General features: G+C 33.0%; 2 protein-coding genes across 3 annotated transcripts; one reads left to right on the top strand and one right to left on the bottom strand.

The window, feature by feature from the left end:
- Window positions 1-2,614: 2,614 nt before the first annotated feature.
- LOC112288787 (mitochondrial phosphate carrier protein 3, mitochondrial) lies at window positions 2,615-4,308 on the bottom strand. The gene has a single exon (XM_024533348.3). It carries the CDS (start codon window positions 4,066-4,068, stop codon window positions 2,932-2,934), a length of 1,137 nt encoding a protein of 378 aa, XP_024389116.1. The 5' UTR covers window positions 4,069-4,308; the 3' UTR covers window positions 2,615-2,931.
- A 12,428-nt stretch (window positions 4,309-16,736) lies between these two features.
- Window positions 16,737-19,387, top strand: LOC112288937 (uncharacterized). Of its 2 annotated transcripts, none has more exons than XM_024533701.3 (5): window positions 16,737-17,034; window positions 17,299-17,564; window positions 17,663-18,082; window positions 18,294-18,436; window positions 18,588-19,387. In XM_024533701.3, the coding sequence occupies exons 2-5, from the start codon at window positions 17,326-17,328 to the stop codon at window positions 19,133-19,135; spliced, it is 1,350 nt and encodes a 449-aa protein (XP_024389469.1). In that variant the 5' UTR covers window positions 16,737-17,034; window positions 17,299-17,325; the 3' UTR covers window positions 19,136-19,387. The 2 variants fall into 2 exon arrangements, with proteins under 2 accessions (XP_024389469.1, XP_024389468.1); XM_024533700.3 differs by having other exon boundaries at window positions 17,296-17,564.
- The last annotated feature ends 232 nt before the right edge of the window (window positions 19,388-19,619 follow it).

The raw sequence follows: 19,619 nt of genomic DNA, 5'->3' as shown, positions 1-19,619 counted from the left end.
AATTTCTTTCTAAATTAAGCTTTAATATTTTAAAGAATTCTTGCTATGCAAGCGACTAAATAGAATCTAAAAATAATAATTAAAAGTGGTTGAATTTAGTTATGTAAAATAAAAATAAAATCATTTTAAGTATTAAAGTCTAATTATCAAAAAGATATTTAAGTTGATAGTAAAATTTATAGATTGTTAATGGTGATAGAGATTTAAAACAATAATGTGGTACAATTTATTTTTTAAAATCTCACATTGTGAATGAATATGATATCTTTTATTAATTATTATAAAATAATCAAAAAAAAAAACAAATCAAATTTATTATTAATAATAAGAAAAAATAGACATAAATACATGAATTATTATAGACATTTAAAATTTTACTAAATAAACACATGACCTTAAAATATCTTAGAATGTTTTAAAACAATGGTGAAAGATGGCACAAAAATATCAAGAAAGCACCTAAAGATTTGGTATTATTCTTTAATGAAAGAAGCTACTAAAAATGCTAAAAAATATCAAAAGTTATGTACTTTCTTTCCTTAAATTCAATAATTATAATATGGTGCTTATTGTTTTAATGTAGTTTTATTATTGAATACTAAAATTAATAATAAAATATTTTTATTATATTTTTAGGTATGCTATACAAAATAATAAAAACCATTGATTTAATGAAGTGATTTATTTAGGCAAGATTTAATAAGTTTAGTATATTAATCTATCAAACTTTACCTAGAAGATTCACAAAAAATCTTCTTATATTATCTCATTGTATGTGAACTGAAGAACAACATGTTTTAGTCAAAGTATGTATTACAATTAAGAGTGCTTTATTTACATCTGGATAAAAATTTGAATGCTTAGTATTATTTATTTATAAATTTTAATGGTATATTTTTAATTTTGGTTTAATTATTTTATATTATAACTGATACTTTTATTTTAAAAATAAAGATAAAATAAATAAAATAAATAAATGTTTGAACTACATATTTATCTAACAAATAAAAAAAAATCAATAAACAGGTATTTTAAAAGTATCAAAAGTAACATATAAATTTTTAAAGTTTGTAGATAACAAATTAGTTAAAGTAAATAGAAATTTTAGTATTTATAATTAATTAGATTTCTACTAAATGTCATTCTAAACAATGTCTTTAAAACACATTGTTTGGAATGACAATGTCTTTAATGTCTCTAAAACAATAGTCTTTATATTAAAACACTATTCATGTAGTAAAAAATAAATAAATGAAATTGAGTTTAAGAATTTTTTTGTAATTGTTTTACAAATTCAATTCTCTTTCAAACTATTTGTCTGAATCTATTTTATGTTGTAAGGTCATTTATTATTTATCTTTAAAACAATCTAATGCTAAGTAGGCAACATATCTTCTTCTTTTTTGATTATTTATTTATCTTTCATGAACTTAATTTTTAATTTTTGATTTTTTTTAAATCTAGTTTTATAATTTAAATAAATTTTTAATCCTTCCAAAATCATAACAATCTACCTAATCATCATCGAAATATCTTTTTTTTTTTACAAGTTGGGAGAATTCTTGGTTGACAGAAAACTCAATTATAGTGATTATTCTAATCTTAACACCTCGACATATTTTGCACAACAATCATTTTTAGAGTATGCACTTTTTACACAAAATCATTAGTGATATGTACATGAATACACGCTACCTGCCTTCGATCTTCAATACTACTATTTTCTTGCAATTATGTTGCTACAGCACATATTGACAGCTACAAAGATGCCCTCAATTCCGAAGATTTTCCATTATCAAAATTCAGACTTTCACATGTCCACGGTGCAGTCTCTTGTGAGAATTCGATAGTTGCCAAATTTGAATATGCCCATGTCAGCTGATACAGCTATTTTTGAACACCACCCACCAGCTCCAATTGTCATTCACCTCGAAGCATTTCAAAACAATGTAAACAGTGTAACCTGAGACTTTGAACACCTTGTTGACTTCAAACAGTCTCCCCTGCACCACAAATTTAAGAGTTGTTACCCTTGAGATCACTGGTCACGATCTTCACCAGTTTTTGTGGTTAACAGTCCACACCTTGATGCTTTCAACCGTAGGTTACTTTGGAATGTGCTGTGCTTTGAGTTAACTATCCAGCCACAATAAGTTGAGAATCTACGCCCATAGTCCAGACGGTCCTCACAAGGCACAGATTCACTCATTGGTGAATCATTCAGAGCTTTCGGCCTGCATTACAGATAGATTCAGAATCGGGCAATAAGAATGACCAATGTGAAGATTGAGTATTGTATACACACAAGAGATTTACTCTACAAAATTTAGAGTTGTTATGGATATAATATGGCCCTTCGCAATAATCTGCTATGACAATGTGCATGAAGAAAATGAGAAATATCAAGGTTCTGTATCGCTCGGCGCGAACTAATCTCATTATATTCTTATCACATCAAACAAATCCTCTCCCTTCACGGCGTCACATAGTGAGCACCAGTATTCACTGACCACACTTGAAAAACCAAGTTGTCATCAGAGATACAGCACATTCGGACAACATTCAGAGTGACTTGCTGGATCACAATGCGAGACAATGGGGGACAATGTCATGATTCTAGTGATGGCAATTTATTCGCAATTCAGGCCGCAAATGAAAACGTTCTCAACATTGAATAACCTGTGCGTCATGAACAGTCGACAGGTTATCTAATCACCAATGTCGGTCGATGCGAGCTCCGAGGAGTACAAGGGATGCTGATAAGATCTCTATGGCCTCAATCTATGATCCTAAACTCATCAACCCACTGCAGTAGGTCATCCCCACACCTGACATAGTAACTAAACATCCCGACTCAATTTGATTGAATAAATCCTCAGTACCTCATGGTAGCACGAAAAAAATAAATACATACGCATTCAGATCAACCCTCTACTTCTTAGGCTCCTCAACCACACCACCGGTCGTTGGCAGACCCACGAACACCTTGAACGAATCGTAGATACCCCACTGTGCTCCCGTCAATGTACCGATCATGATAATACGCAATGGCAGCCCCCGGGTGAACAACGCCTTCAACCCCATCTGGTCAATCGCCTGCTTCACCGTCGCATCCTTCGACTTGTTCAGGAACGACACCAAGTTGTCCGCCGGGTGCGAAATGATGGCGCAAGCCACTCCCGCAATGTATCCCGCCGTGAACGAGATACCCAACTGTGAGCTCGACGACACCTCGCTCTTCGGCACTGGCACCGCGTACTTGTAGATCGCCTCCACCGTGCTCTCGAACGTAGCGAACTTCATCATCGTGTACGGGATCTGCCGTCCCCACAATGGTACCAAACCCTTGAACAGCCCCTTCACACCGTCCGACGCAATCAGCTTCGGCATCCCGTCGCTCAGTCCCTTCGCGAATCCCGGGTTCGTCTGCACTCTCACCTTCACGGCCTCGAATGCGCACAACCCCACATCCGCAATCACCTCCGCGGACGCAGACCCGGCCAAGTAGATCACCGTCTTGTACTTCTTGGCGTTCTCCGGCCCGGCCATGTCCGAGTATGTCTTCTTAAAGTACTCGTAGAACCCGTACTTGCAAGCACCCTGCACACTGTACCCAAGCAGCGTAGGCACCCACCCTCGGAACAGACCCACCACCCCGTGCTCCTTCACGATCAACGAAAACCCTCCCGAGATCGACTTGTACTTCTCCGGGGCGATCTGCATGTTGCACTTCACCACGTCGATGGGCGTCACTCCCATGTGAGTCAGCCCGCAGCACAGCATCCCTCCTACAGCGCAAGCGCGGTAGTACTCACCCGAGAACATGACAATCTTGCGCTCGCTCGCGGACGGCACCATGAGTGGTGACGCCACCCCGGCGGGGGTTCTCGCGGCGCCCGCCACCTGCTTGAACAGGCTCGAGGCCGTGTAAGCGGGAGCAGCATGGCTGCTGGCTTCCGCCGTCAGGGCTTGGAACAAAGACTTGGAGGCAGAAATGCCACTCCTGGCCGTCTTGGTGGAGTAAAGAAACTCCGGCACCATGGAGGTGCGCTTCTCTGCGAACACCATAGCTGCACGAAGCTCTGCGACGAGCTCCCAGCAACCCCACGGACAGAAGACACACCAACCTAGACTCTCACACTGTCCAAGATCGAAGACAAATACGAGTTCCTAGTACCAAGAGAAAGCATAAGAAGAGGTCCTCAAACTGTGGTGGGGATCACGGGCAGACGGTGCGAGCGAGATGGAAGCCCTAAAGCAGCTCGCAGTTGCAGCAGAAATTCTCGGGTCTAGGGGAGCACCGATTTAGACCTGGAACAAAGCTTCGGTGGTAGGGGCCCAATATTGGTGGGGCCCAATCCCCCAATCGCACGGTCATGGGACTGGGATTGTCGACGGTGGAGAGTGCACGGTTCTGGGGCTGGTCACCGTCTTCATGCTCTCTCTCGTTCCCTTCACTGTTCCCGCTGGTCCTCTATGTGTTCCCCGAGCTTGCATCAGCCGAATCCACCGTTCCCACTCGCCGTTCCAGAGCACGTTCTCCTCAGTGGGTTCCAAGGGGAACGACGAAAGTTGCCTTGAAAAGAAGCTCTGGAAAAGCATGTCCATTTAGGGCATCGTTGTTAGTTGGGATCTTTTGGGAAACGCGGGAACGGCGACCAATGGGATGTTACAGCGTGGCTTCTGGCATCCTCTCGTTGGCTTGGCTGACAATCTCTTTTATTGGATGGAAGTTCACAACCCCAAAATGAGACAAAATTAATAGAAAAATTGGACATGGATGCGTGGGTTCCAATTATTCCGTGTCATGAAAAGATTGTTTTATTGTATGAAAATAGTTGAACTAAGGCAATTAGTTTTTGTATGAGTGATTGTTTTATCACATTCATCTAAGACCCAAATATTCAAAATTTAAATTTAAATTTTATTATTTTTAAAGTATTTTTGGTAGAATGTAATGTCAAGTAAGTGTCTATGATATTCATGGACATTAAAAAATAAACAAAAAAAACTTGTTAGTTTCTTTACTTATAATATTTCATTCTCTTGTTCAATTTATTATTTTTTACATTAATAAGTGTAGGAAAAAATAAACCAAATGTTTTTATTTCATATTCCTATTTAATGAAACCTATTTGATAAAATAAAAAAATCACATATAAACATGAATAGGTAGGTTTCATGTGTGCATAAATATATATATACCATCTTTTACATAAAATCAAAAAATATATTAAATTTTTCAGTAAAAAAAAAAAAAACACTTTACAAAGATTTATAAATAAAAAAATATATAATATTTTATACAATATTTATTGTAAAGATACAAATCTCATAAATTTTATTGTCAAGATGATAAGATGACTTCAAAATGTAGATATAGATATATTACAAGACTGATGACTTATTATCTATCCAATGTCTTGTTACTTAATATAAAAAATATAAAACTAGAAACAAATTGTTAAAAAAATTCACAATTACAATCAAGAAAGAAATTAACTAAGAAAAAAATACATATAAATAAATAAATATATATATATATATATATACAGAAAGAGAGAGAGAGAGAGAATAGTTATTTTTAAGTATAGAAGATAAAAAGACACTTAAATCATACTAAGTATACAATATAAACATTGAGAAGAGTAACATAACTTTGGCTTTATCTCTCTCTAAACATGAGCATTTCTAATTAGATTTGTGCAAATATTACTGAATAGAGCAACAAGATACAACTTTGAACAACTTTATTGTAATTTTAAGATTTTTATTTTTTTATTATTTAATAATAAAATATAAAGCAATTTGCATAATTAATAAGATTAAAAACTTGCAATATTAAAATTATTTTTTATATATGGATATTTTGCACTTTTAACAACTAAAAATCAATATTTAGTAAAATGATGTTATAATTATCAGCCAATTGTTTTACAAATTACAATGTGATGTAAAGAAAATTGATATTTAATTTATTTCATTCTTATACATTGGATCAAGCAATTAATTTTAATATTGAAGGAGACAAATAACTCTTTCTATTTCATTTAGAAAGTCACACAATTGTACTTCAAATTTTTCATAATTTTGTTGCAATATCTATAATTTCTAAAAACATGTAGTCACAAATAGAAGACAGGTAAATCAATATTGAATGATTTGAGTTTCTTACATTTCAAGAAAAAAAATGGCAAAAAAAAATTTGTAATTATATAAAAAAGATTTAAAAATATAACTTACGATTATTCTAAAAAGCCACAAAATTATATAACAAAGTCTAAATATATATGAAATCTAATTCAATTAATATATAACTTATAGTTGAGTGTATATATATATATATATATATATATATATATATATATATATCTAAAGATTATTTTTTGTATTTAAAAAATCACACTATATTTTTTTCAAAATATTAAAGTGATGTAGAAATTATGAAGTATTTTGGTCTAAAAACTTATTATCTTTAGGTTTTCATTTTTTTCCTTATATTAATATTTTGTATAATAAATTTTATAATATCAATGTTATTATACATGTGATTCTTTTACAAATTTTATATTTTATAGATTTTTTTTAAAAGCTAACAAAAAATCAATGTTTAAAACTTTTAAATTATATTTATTAATAAAAAAAATTATAAAAAATTAATACTTATTTATTAGAGGTTGTGGATTACCCCTCTTTGTAGAAATTTTTATTAGAGGTTGTAGATTACCTTCCTTTAATTTAACTTTTTGGATTTGTTTGAATTGCCTATGGAAGGAAAGATTATGGACGCTACACCTAGCGGAAGTGAGAATAGATTTGCAACTATTGCAGATCTTCATGAGCTTGTCAACACTCTTAGAGTGGAAATCTTACGTGTTTCTAACGTGAATCATGGAGGTACTATGCGTACACATATGAAAAAGTTCAAAGTTTACAGCAAGAAGTTGTGCAATTGAAGGAAGCAAGTAGATCGACCTCACAACCAAATCTAGAGAGTTTTGCTTCTACAAGTATGACAAAAATAATGATTAATATGCTTGAAAATTTTGATGGAACAAAATCAAAATTTTGACAATTTTTGCTACAAGTCAAGTTCTATTTATAGTTGCATTCTTTTTAATATCCTCATGGATTTATTCAAGTTGGATTCATAGATGCATTTTTATCAAGAAGTGCTCTCTCTTGGTTTGCACCTTTAATAGAAAAAGATTCATGACTTCTTTATGATTTGAATTCATTCCTAAAAGTGTTTATGGTAATATTTGGAGAAAAAATCGAGAACGAGTAGTAAAGACCAAACTCTTATATTTACAACAAGGATCACGATCAACCACCACATATGCTTCTGAATTCCAAAACTTTGCTTGCGATGTGGACTGGAATGACAAAGCACTCATCAATCAATTTTGATATGGATTAAAGGATATTATCAAAGATTTATTATTACCAATGTCAAAAATAGAATCTTTAAAATAATTTATTGCTCAAGCCATTGCATATGTCAATCGATTATTTGAAAGGCATGAAGAACAAAGATTTGGCTGGAGAGGAACAAGTCAAGTAATAGCAACAGCTTCTAAGTTTTTTGAAACGTATTCATTAAGGTCGGAACCAATGCAAATTAATACAATAAGTTTTAAAATTCTCACAGAGTAAAAAAAATCTCGATGTCGCCAAGAAGGTTTGTATTTATATTGTACAGAAGCTAAGCACACTACTCAACATTGTCCAAAGAAGCAATGCAATTACAAAATGAGAAGCACAATTATCAAAGAAGATAATGTGTCAAAAAATTAATTTTTCAAGCTACAATAGGAATCGTGCGGTTGGAATCATGTGCAATACTTAGTAAAGGTCCTATTCTCTCCTTTGATTCCTCACCTTGTTTTATAATAGATGTGGGTTTAGGACCTAAAAATCACAAAGTCGTTGGTTTATTAGATTCAAGAGCCTCAAATTGTTTTATAGATGAAGATTTTGTCAAAAATCAAAAAATACCTTTAGTCAAAAAAACTAAATCCGTACATATAGAAGTCATAGATGGATATCTATTATCTTGTAGAAATGCTATCCATAAGACTGTTCTTTTAGATATACCAATTAAAGATCATAAAGCATAGTAGTATTAAATGTAATAAGATCTCTCTCTAATCCGATTATTTTAGGATTATCATGGCTAGAAAAATATAATCCTCAAATAGATTGGATTTCTTGTAACTTTAATTTTTCTCGTAGTATAATCTAAGATCAAGTTAGCAAAGTAGAAGTATAAAAGTCTAATACTTCCAAACCTTTATTTGTAGGTACAAGGACTTTTATGCATGCTGCAAAGAAGGATCATCTTTTGTTATATATGCTATGCCGATTTCTAATGGTGAAAAAACATCAAGTGATATTCTTAACTAATTTGAAGAATTCTAAGACGTTTTTGAAAAGAAGAATGCAGATATTCTTCAAGAGCATTGATCTTATGATTGTTCAATTGATTTGTAAGAAGAAGCTCAACCACCATTTAGATCAATCTATAGCTTATCGTAGAATGAGTTGGCTACATTAAAGGAGTATATTGATGAGAACTTGGCAAAGAACTTCATACGCCATTCCAAATCTCCAGCCAGAGCTTCTATCTTATTTGTGAAGAAGAAAGATAGATTTCTACAGATGTGTGTGGATTATCAAGGACTTAATAAGATCACCATCAAGAATAGGTATCCTTTGCCTTTGATTTCAAGACTTCTTGACCAACTTAATCAAACAAAGATCTATACCAAAATAGATCTACGAGGAGCGTACAACTTAGTTCGTATCAAAGAAAGAAATGAATGGAAGATTGCTTTTCGAATTAGGTATGGACATCCTGAATATAATGTCATGCCTTTTGGACTCATGAATGCATTGGCTACTTTTTAACATCTTATGAATGATGTTTTTTGTGAGTTTTTAGATGATTTTGTCGTTTGCTATTTAGACAACATTCTAATCTACTCTAAGAACATAGAAGAACATGAACTTCATATTTGTCGTGTGTTACAAAAATTAGAGATGCATGATTATATGTCAAGTTGGAAAATTGTGTATTCTACACTACTCAAGTTAACTTTTTAGGGTACATCATTTCTAACGAAGGCCTTATGATAGATTTCATGAAGATCCAAACTATCATAGATTGGAAGATTCCTAAAACAATACAAGATGTGCAATGCTTTTTAAGCTTTGTTAACTACTACCAAATCTTCATCAAGAAATTTTCTCAAGTTACAGCTCCACTTACTTGTTTGATTTGTAAAGAAAAACTTGAATGGAATAAAGAAAAACAAGCATCATTTCATGATTTAAAGAAGGAATTTACTTCGGTACCAATCTTATATTGCGTCAACTTTTTCAAGACATTTTTTTATGAGAACAAATGTGTCAGACTTGGCTATGGGTGCCATGTTGTAATAAATGGAAATAGATGATAAATTCCACGTAATAGCTTTTTATTCCAAAAACTTTTACAATCTAAAATTAATTATGAGATCCATAACAAAGAGCTCCTTGTAATTGTGGATTCATTTCAAAAATGACGTCATTATCTAAAAAAGGCTTGAAGTCTAATTACCGTATATACAGATCATAAGAACCTCAAGTACTTCATGTCAATACTTGTTTTGAATTATTGTCAAGCCAATTGGAGCATGTCTTTATGCAGATTCAATTTCAAGATTATTTATTGACTCAAAGAACAACAAGGTCTATCAAACGTCTTTTCTAAACGTTCTTATCTTGCACCAAAAGAAGGAAGTGCATCTTTTAATCAATTAAAGACGATTCTCTTGAAGCCCGAGCATTTTCATCTTCGAGCATTAAAATCAACATTGACTATTGATTCAACTTTTATCAAACAAATTCAATTAAGTATGTGCTCTGATCCTCTTGTTCATGATATCAAGAATCTTTTTTCTAAGTTTCATGATATTTCAAAGTTTGAATTCAAAAACAATCTTTTCTATTTCGAAAGATGTTTATATATTCGAAAAAAAGAAGTACATTTATATGTTCTTCAAGCATGTCAAGACTTTCTAACATTAGGATATTTTGGATATAATAAGACTTTAGAGCTTATATCTATAGATTTTTAGTGGCCGCAAATGTGGAAGGCTATAAAAGACTTTACAAAATCATGTGATACTTGTTCAAGATCCAAAACTCCTTACCATAGATCTTATGGACTGCTTCAATCGTTACCTATTCCAGAACAACCATGGTCTTTTGTTTGTATGGATTTTATTGCGGATATTATAGTCTCAGGTTCACATGATTCCATATTTGTAATCGTAGATCACTTCACCAAAATGGCACATTTTGTACCATGTACAAAATCTATTTCAGGTGAAGAAATAGCTAAGATTTTTTATTGACAATATCTATTGCTATCATGGATTACCAAAGGATATTATATTGGATAGGGGGACTCAATTTGTATTAAGATTTTAAAAAATCTTATTCAAGTTTCTAAAGGTGGATATAAAGCTTTCTTTGGCTTTTCATCCTCAAACTAATTTATAAACAAAATGGTATCCTAATATGTGAAGTCTTGCTTGAGAATGCTCCGAGTACCTGGCTGTGGAAGGAAGAATGGAAATTGTAATAAAAAAATCATAATTCTAATAGAATACTAACAATGCTCTAATTAGACCATAATAATGCTAAGCAAGCTTAATCAAATACAAAAAAAATCTCAAAGAAATTTCAAACAAATAATAGGAATTTTTAAAGAAATATTAGAATGATCACAAATATCTCTCAAATATATCTCAATTTAATCTTAATTTAATCCTAGTTAAAATCCTATTGGACTTCATTCAAACTTTAGGCCAAAATTTATTAAATCTTAAATCCGAAATAAATCCTAATAAAATCCTATACCAAACCCTAATCAAATCTTAAATCCTAAATCAAATCCTAAATAAATCCTAAATCCTAAATCAAACCCTAATCAAACCCTAAATCCTAAATAAAATCCTAACCAAATCCTAAACCAAATCCTAAACCAAATCCTAACCAAATCCTAAACCAAATCCTAAACAAACTCTAAACCAAATTTCAAACCTTAAATCAAACCCTAACTAAACCCTAATCAAACTCTAAACCAAATTTCAAATCTTAAATCAAACCCTAAATAAATCCTAAATAAATCTTAAACCCCAAACTCTAAACCAAACCAAAAACCCTAAATCAAATCCTAATCCAAACCCTAAATCCTAAACCAAACCCTAGTAATTCCTACAATAGATTTAAACCTCAATAATTAATGAATAAACGGTTGATCTTAACTCAAATTTTACACACTTCTAAACAAATAATTTCAAAATAAGCACAAAAAAATTGAATAGGATCGGACTTACCAAATTGATGATAACCTCAAAAATGTGCTTGGGTATTGACCAGCCTTCTTTTCCAATCTTGATGCCAATCTTTTAGAGCCAATATCTCTCCATTGCACTGTTCGATTGATCTCAAAATTCTCATATATATAGAAAATGAAGTCTAATATCTTTTTATGCAAATTTCACTCCTATCCAACTAGTAAATTGCAAGAAATCTTAAAAACCTCCACTACACCTAAAATTCTACTTTCTGAGACCTTGATTCACTTAAACCTAAATATTCCTCAATTCAACCATTAAATTGAGCTCAAACTCACAATACATATTAAATACAACTATAAACATAAACTAAAAAAATTTCACATGTAGGTCAATTAGAAAACTCTTGAAATCATCCAAAACATAAATCCTATTTTATTTCATAAAACCTAAGTCATCCGAAACAAACCTTGATTTTGCAAAGCTCTTACAAAGTCAAATCAACTCCAAATCATCCAAAATTAATGCCTATAGAAATCCTATCTAATCTTCTATAAAATTCTACTCTCCGATCTGCCAAAGAGTTTTGGAGTCGTCGTCCACACTTGGATTTGTGCCTCAAGGTCTGATTTCGACATTGATTCATAACCGGCCCTCTCCGTGTATCAACATCTAGTTTTTTTGACTAATTTTTACTAGAATTTACTTTGAACTTCCTCCTAAAGATGTCTATATCATTTATTTTTCCAATCTATCTTGTTTTGTTTTATTTTTGGCCCTAAAAAGTAAGTAGAAGCTATTTTTTCTAAAAGGGCAACATTACTACTAAAAGTTTTACTACCTTCCTATCTTTTATCCATATTTTTGTACTTTTTCTTTTAACTTGGCTCTTCTATAATAAGATCCATATTATCATCTTTCACCATATAGTTGTGTTACAACATGACAACGTCGCCACATAGTCCCTACTTAGATAGTATATATGGAGACAAGAGTGAAGCCTTCTTCACTCTTGTCAACTCCTTTCTTGCTTCCAGTCTAGTTTCAAGGGTCTCTAGTTTTCTTGTCTTTTGAAAATAGCCATTCTAGTTTCTCTTTCAATATACATACTTGTTTATTTATATTTTGTTACTTTTCTTTGAGTGAAGGCTCACTTGTGTGAATTGCTTTTTCATCGAGTTCTTGTCCTTGATACTATCATCAAGATGATTAGACAACTCTTTTGCCATTGGCAGAGTTTGTATGTAATAATTCAGTACATTCTTCTAATTAATAAATACCTTTCTTTACTAATTATGGTTATCATCTATGACTTGATATTTTGGACTTTTCAAAAGTTGATAATCCTGTGGTGGTAGATTTAGCAAATTATTTGTCAGAGCTACATGCAACAATGAAGATATAATTAAAAGAAGCTCAAAGATGGCTAAAGACGAATGTAGATGCCTATCACAAGGAGCAACTACAATTCAACATAAGTGACAAAGTATGGTTACTTCGTGACATTATCAAGACTACTCGTCCTTGTGATAAGTTGGACTATCATAGGCTATGACCTTTTTCTATTTGTGAACAAATCAATCATGTTGCTTATCGATTACATCTACAAAAGTCTATGAAGATCCACCTTGTATTTCACATGTCTCTTCTTGAACCTTGTAAAATAATGAATATTTTGGAAAGAAGACAAATGCCACCTCTTCCTATAAAAATAGATAATAATAAAAAATTTGAGGCGAAAGAAATCTTAGATTCAAGGCAATGCCAAAATAGGTTGAAATATCTTGTTTATTGGCATTGATATGATCTTAGTGAATGCACATGAGAGCCAACAAAGAATCTTAGAAATGCAATAAAGAAGATTCAGGCCTTTCATCAATGACATTCATCAAAACCAAGATAATGAATTGCAAAGATCCATGAAAGATGATGACCGCTCCTTATGGAATTCGTCCCTAGAAGAAGAGATAATATCACGGAGATATACATTTATGTCAATAGTTACTTATATGGTTAAGTAGAAGTAGGTAAATATATATTAATTTCATAAAGTTTTCTAGCGAAGCTTTCTAAAAGCTTCATAGACGCAGTTTTGACTTTTGATGTGTTTGTAGGTTAGAAACTTGGCCAACAAGCTAACCTAGTATTGGTAACTTGTAGAACAAGTTAACTCCATGTAGTAGCTTCTGAAATAAGCTAACTATGTGGTGCATACATAGATAACTTGCATTGTAAATTACAACATGTAGTTAGCAAAGTTTACATGTTTTAGAGGTCTTATAGGACATCGCCATGTAGCTTCTAGTTATAAGTATATAAGGAGGCAAGAGTGAAGCCTTCTTCACTCTTGTCAATGCTTTTTTAATCCTCAGTCTTGTTTCAAGACTTTTTAGTCTTCTTATTTTTTGGCAATAGCCATTCTAGTTTAATATTACATCACCTTTTGAGTGACTTTCTAGTTCTCTTCACTTACATAAGAGTGTATAGAGGATTTTCTTCCTTCGAGATTCATGTCCTTGATACATGTTGAATGTAGATTCAAAGTTATAGTAATATATATTCTTATTATTTATACACATTCATATATCAAGTATGATAAGACATACTGCCTATTTAATTCCAAGATCACTTGTATTTCGAAAATATATTTTTATCCTAAAAGCTAATAAAAAATTGAATTATCTTTGGTATAAAAATATTTCATAAAATATGTATTATTTACTTTTGTGGAGAATTCACTAATTCTACTGCAAATGCTTCTAAAGATACAAAGTATAAATTAAATTTTGAAACATAGTAGTACAACTTTGTATACAAAAAATATACTTCTTTGTAATTAAATTCATCTAAAATTAAGTATTTAATTTGTAAAATGGAATGCTTACTTATAACTTATTTTGTTAGATTAGTTGAAAAACCACAATAATTATGTATAATACTAAAACAAAGAAAAAAAATATATCAAAAATTCTATCTTATCATTTAAAAAATTATTATTATTATTATGTAATATTTTTAAATTTAATATATAATATAACATATATTTTACATAAAAATTTTAATAAATTTTTTTTTTCTTGTTGAGTTTTATGTAAAATTTATGCTCAAGGTATTTTATAATATTTTTGATTATGCATATATTTGATATGTTTTTAAATCAAATTTTCTAATTTTTTAAAAAATAAATTATTAAAAATATTAGATTATTGAAAAAATATGCAAGTTAGTTTAAATTTTAACATCAATAAGATAAAAATTTAATAAACTTAAAAAAATATTATATTTTCTTTCAATACCATTGATTAAAATTAATGAAGTAAAAATGTCTTCAATGAATTTTTTTCCTTTATCAAATTTATGTATCAGATACTTATTTTATTCTCAATATTTTTTATTACACTCTTCTAGCTTTAAGTAATTTTTTTTGTGTCTTCTTCTATGCTTGATTCATTGTCTTGTATATCAAATAGATCATCTATATCAATTTAAGATTAAGTGTAATTATTATGTAATATCATATTACATAAAATATAACATATTTTTATTAATATATAACATGTATCTAATTTTTTTTTTTAATTTTTTAGTTGGACTTATAAGCCTTCTAAATTTTAAGATTATCCATTTTGTACACTAATAAATTGTTTGATTTTAACTTCTTTAAATGCATGAAACAATATTGAAAGTAGCATATTCTAACTTTTAGGATTACAAATACTTGTATACTTTAATAGTAATTTTAAAAAATAAAAAAGTATTATATATATATGTAAATACTTATTTTTATAATGTATTATAAATTATTTATTTATTATTTATAATTTATAAACTCCTTATTTATAATTTATAATTTATATATGTCAAGGACTTAAATCACAAATATAAATACCTCAATACACTCTTGTATTATTAGAAAAGAGTAGATACTCACTCAAAAATAGTATGGTATTAAAGTAAAATAACTATTGCCAAAGACAATAAGACTTAAGGTTCTTGAAATAAGATTAAGAACCAAAAAGACATTGATAAGGATGAAAAAGACATTACTCTTGCTTTCATATAAACTTATTAATTAAGAACTATGTGGCAACATTCTTTAGAATCTTAAGCATGTTTCAAACTTGTAAGACAAGTTTTCTACATGTATGCCACATGACCAACTTGTACTAGAAGTCATGAAGATGTGTGACATGTAGTCAACTCATTGATTTAGTTTTCAACCTATCAATCACCTACAAACAAGTAAAAAAATCAAATCAATGTCTATAAAGTTTTTTTACAAGATATTATCAAGTTTATTTACTTCTACTTACTTCTATCTAATTCCTCCTATCTATATCTATATATATATATCTACCTATAACTATATATTATAATTATATTATATGTAGATAGTAGTTTAGCTATTTAAAGTATATATCTTATTTACATCATTTCCAACACAATTTATAGTTGGTAAATTATAAATCACAACATTACTAATGTTGACTAATTTATGAATTGTTAGCATTTCTATAAGTGATTAGTGTTAATGCCAAAAAAATCTTATAGTCTAAAAATTAAAACAACTTTTAAGTTTAAATAAAATTGTTGAAGAATATGGAAGCTTTACTATGCATCAACATATTATATTAGTGATTTGAAATATCTTAGACGTAGATTAATCTCTATACATAATCAAACAATTATATAGATAATTTTATTATATTTAGGCTTGTAATGAAAAAATAATATTTTATTTTAATTACTACTAAGATATAATATAATTTAATAAATTTATTTTATTTTAAATTTGGTGACACCTTATTTTTTTATAATTTTTTTTAGTAAAAAGAAAATCAATTATCAATAACAATGAGTATTTTTATAATATTTAATAGGCTCAAATATTAGATTCTTATTATTTTGTGAAAATCAGTTGTTAACTATTCCTACATATTGAAATGACCACATTATTTTATTTAATCAATACGTGTCTATGTTCAAATATGTCACAACTACTAATTACTACAAACTATATATCAATTATCCCTACACACCAAAACAACCTTCTAACTAACAAGGTTATTTATCACATTAAACAAAATTTTTTCTATCACTCTACACATGTAATAAAAAACTTAGTTGAATCAATTTTCGACCATAAAAGAATTTCCAATACAAGTTTATAGACTACGACAAATTTTTTGTAAACAACAACAAAACAATACAAAGATATTTTGGGAACGAAGGCCATCGGCCGTCTGAGGAACCGACGAACAGAATCAAATTTCGTCCACCGACCTGTTCCTCCGTCCGTTCCAGGGAAGCCGATCCAAGGCTTTGCTCGGATAGGGCGACTGGGGATGTATACGTCCACTGGACGCCTTCAATCGCCAGTGTAATGGCGAGCCTCATGGCGCCGAATCTGTGATCGTTGCGTCGCGTTTTCGGCACGGAAATGGTGCTCGGAGATGCGTTTCTAATCCCCGTGGTGGTAGTTTGGGTGTAGCAGTACTTTGCTTGTGAAGCTGATCGGTGTCTTGAGCTCATCGTTCATCGCCATGGTCTTCTGAACTCTGCAATTGGCTCATTGCTTCTGGTTTTCCATACTCGATTGCTCATTGAAGACTTCATAGCCCATTTTGATGATTGTCTTGGATGATTCGTGAAGCTGGTGGAAGGGCTTCGTGACATACAGGGCCAGGTTCCTGAGCTGCTAATACTCGTTACCTTGCTGCTGGATTGTTTTCGCTGCTTTGTATGTTTGTGGAATTGGGTTGTGCCAGGGTAGCTGATTTCCATGGCAGTTTTCTTTGCCCCCAGAAGTTGAGAATCCATGTGTGGATTGATTGCTCATCTGGGCACTTGTTGCATGGAGTTTTTCGGTAATGGAGGAATGATTCCTGGGTTTGGAAATCGTCTTGAGGGCCTTGGAAATTCACCTTCACTAATTGGCGTTGTACAGCAGGAGTAGGACGAAAGAGTTTCGATTTCAATGTCCGCCGCCAGCTTGTTCTGCAATCTTGCTTCATCATCAGTCGACATCACTCTACTCGACTGCAGGCCCAAAGCATCGTGGGCTGTGAAGAGTAGGAGTTTTTTCTCATCTCTGGGTCGTCGTTCCCAGGGGTTTCTGCCGAAACTTTCTGTGAGTATCAAGAAGGCTGCAAGTGGACGTAGCAGTTCCACGGTTATCAAAAACTCCGGAATGGATCCCGAGAGTGAAATTGACAGGTTTTCTCTCGTTTTCACATTGTTCTTTTCTTAATTTCAATGTCGACAGCATTATATGCTTCCTGATTTCTAACGTCCGGTTATTTTCTTTTTTTCAGGCGGTTTACTGGCCGAGTGTTGGCACCAGCTCCTGGAGACTCAGATTGGTGGGATAAGAAGCTACTGTCAGGTGCAGTAGTTGTTCCAGAAATCGGAAAATCAGGATACCGCATGTATTATTATGGACGGGGCGGTGATGAGTGGGCTAAGGGGGTGCAGCCCTTCAATGCCTCCTTGCCAACGGGAAGAAATGGCATGGCCGTCAGCGAGGATGGGCTTCAGTTTGAGCGCTACATGGGTCATCTTAGCGGGGGCGCCATAATGGACCCTTCGCCAGATTATGCCGCGTTCGATGCAGTGCACATCGGGGTTAGTGACGTCCTTTACGACCAGGCTGAGGATGTCTGGCGGATGTTCTACTTCGGCGGTGGTTACGAGGAGTCTACCCTTCTGGGATTAAACCCAGACAAACTGTTTAGGTGCGTATCTTGCAGAGGTCTGCAGTTGTTGAACGTGCCATCCAACAAAAGAGCGCGAGGCTTATTTGTAACGTGCTTGTCTGTATAACTTTACCTTATCAGGCATGAGATAGCTCGTTTACATGAAACAAAGTGGGAAGCTTCTGCTACCTGCTGCTTAGCGATAAAACTGAAATGTGTCTCAACGTTTTCTATGTAATTTATTCTTCAGAGGGGTGAAGTTGCGACCTGGGGTGGCTGCTTCAAAGGATGGTCTTTCATTTGATGATAGGGAGGGTCCTATCCTTGAGCTGGGAGAGAAAGGCGCCTGGGATGAGAATGGGGTGTCGTGGCCTAGAGTGTTGCCTCCTGAGGGTAATTCACTAACTCATCTTTGTGACGCTGTGGTGACTTGAGCAACCATTTTTTTGGGTTCTTTAGAAGGAGTTCCACCTTTATCACACGTTAGAATGCAGCCGCCTTGTAGGCTACAGCGTGACGCCTTGGTATTGTTATGTACACCCAGAAAATGGGGATGAAAAGGACAAGGGGAAGAGCAACTGGTTGATGACATATCACACACGACAGTCGGGTGGTCCGAATAATTTCGGATTCTTCTCAGCTGGAGTGGCAACGTCGGCAGATGGGAAGCGTTGGCATAAGCACAGCAAAATATTGTCGGCGGGGGACCCAGGTGCATGGGATGAGGGAGGTGTGTCCGTTCGCCATGTGCTACGAGTGAATGACAAGTATGTAATGTTTTATGAAGGCTCAAATTATAAGTTCCAATTCGCAATTGGCTTGGCAACTTCAGATGATGGCCTGGTTTGGGAAAAAGACTTTCAAGTCGGACCGGAGCCTGGAGGCCCTATATTGAAAGCTCGCGTCGGCGAGAATGTGTGGGATAATGTTATTGTTGGAACTCCATATGTTGTGGCCTTGAGCGACGGGAGCTTCCGTTTGTATTATCTGGGAGTCGGCAAAATGGTAGGCGACGAAGCATCGAAGCAAGGGATTGGGCTGGCAGTTAGCGACGGCCCAAATTACAGGTCGTGGCGAAGGTTCAACGAGTGAACAAAGTCTTCAACGTTGCCCCTTCTTCATTTTCTCCTCTTGTATGTGTAGATTGTGTAAAAGATGGAAGTAATAGTGTGAAGTGAAGTTGTGGCTTTCTCCTTCTTTTCAAGTTTTTGGAAAGGAGACTGGGGATGTGGAAATTAGGATCCCTTACCAATACATGGAGGAAATCAAACAGTGCACAGAAGTTGATTGTAGTTAAATTGATTGGTGACGTTTGAAGAAGATGAGCTGTGAATTTAACACCCACGTCGACGACATTGGCCAGGTACCTGATTTGAATGGTTTTCTCAACTAAAAGTACGATTCGTTTACTTGTGCTAGGATTGAGTCGATCGCTCTTGCTTCAGATTACCTCACTCGTATCAGACTGATCTTAAGATCGATCCATATCCATCTCACATGCTTCATCCTTATATTGTCTGATATCATTTGGCATATTCAAACGCGACCCTTCTCGTCCAGCACATGTGACATTCTC

The sequence above is a fragment of the Physcomitrium patens genome, chromosome 11 (assembly GCF_059467195.1).
Source record: "Physcomitrium patens ecotype Gransden chromosome 11, ASM5946719v1, whole genome shotgun sequence".
Lineage (NCBI taxonomy): Eukaryota > Viridiplantae > Streptophyta > Bryopsida > Funariales > Funariaceae > Physcomitrium > Physcomitrium patens.
This window is presented reverse-complemented; position numbering and strand designations above follow the sequence as displayed.

Coding starts and splice junctions, on each gene's coding strand:
- LOC112288787 (XM_024533348.3), bottom strand. CDS start 4,068: ATGGTGTTCGCAGAGAAGCGCACCTCCATGGTGCCGGAGTTTCTTTAC.
- LOC112288937 (XM_024533701.3), top strand. CDS start 17,326: ATGTCCGCCGCCAGCTTGTTCTGCAATCTTGCTTCATCATCAGTCGAC. Junction 17,565..17,662: donor CCCGAGAGTGAAATTGACAG/GTTTTCTCTCGT, acceptor TCTTTTTTTCAG/GCGGTTTACTGGCCGAGTGT. Junction 18,437..18,587: donor TAGAGTGTTGCCTCCTGAGG/GTAATTCACTAA, acceptor ATGTACACCCAG/AAAATGGGGATGAAAAGGAC.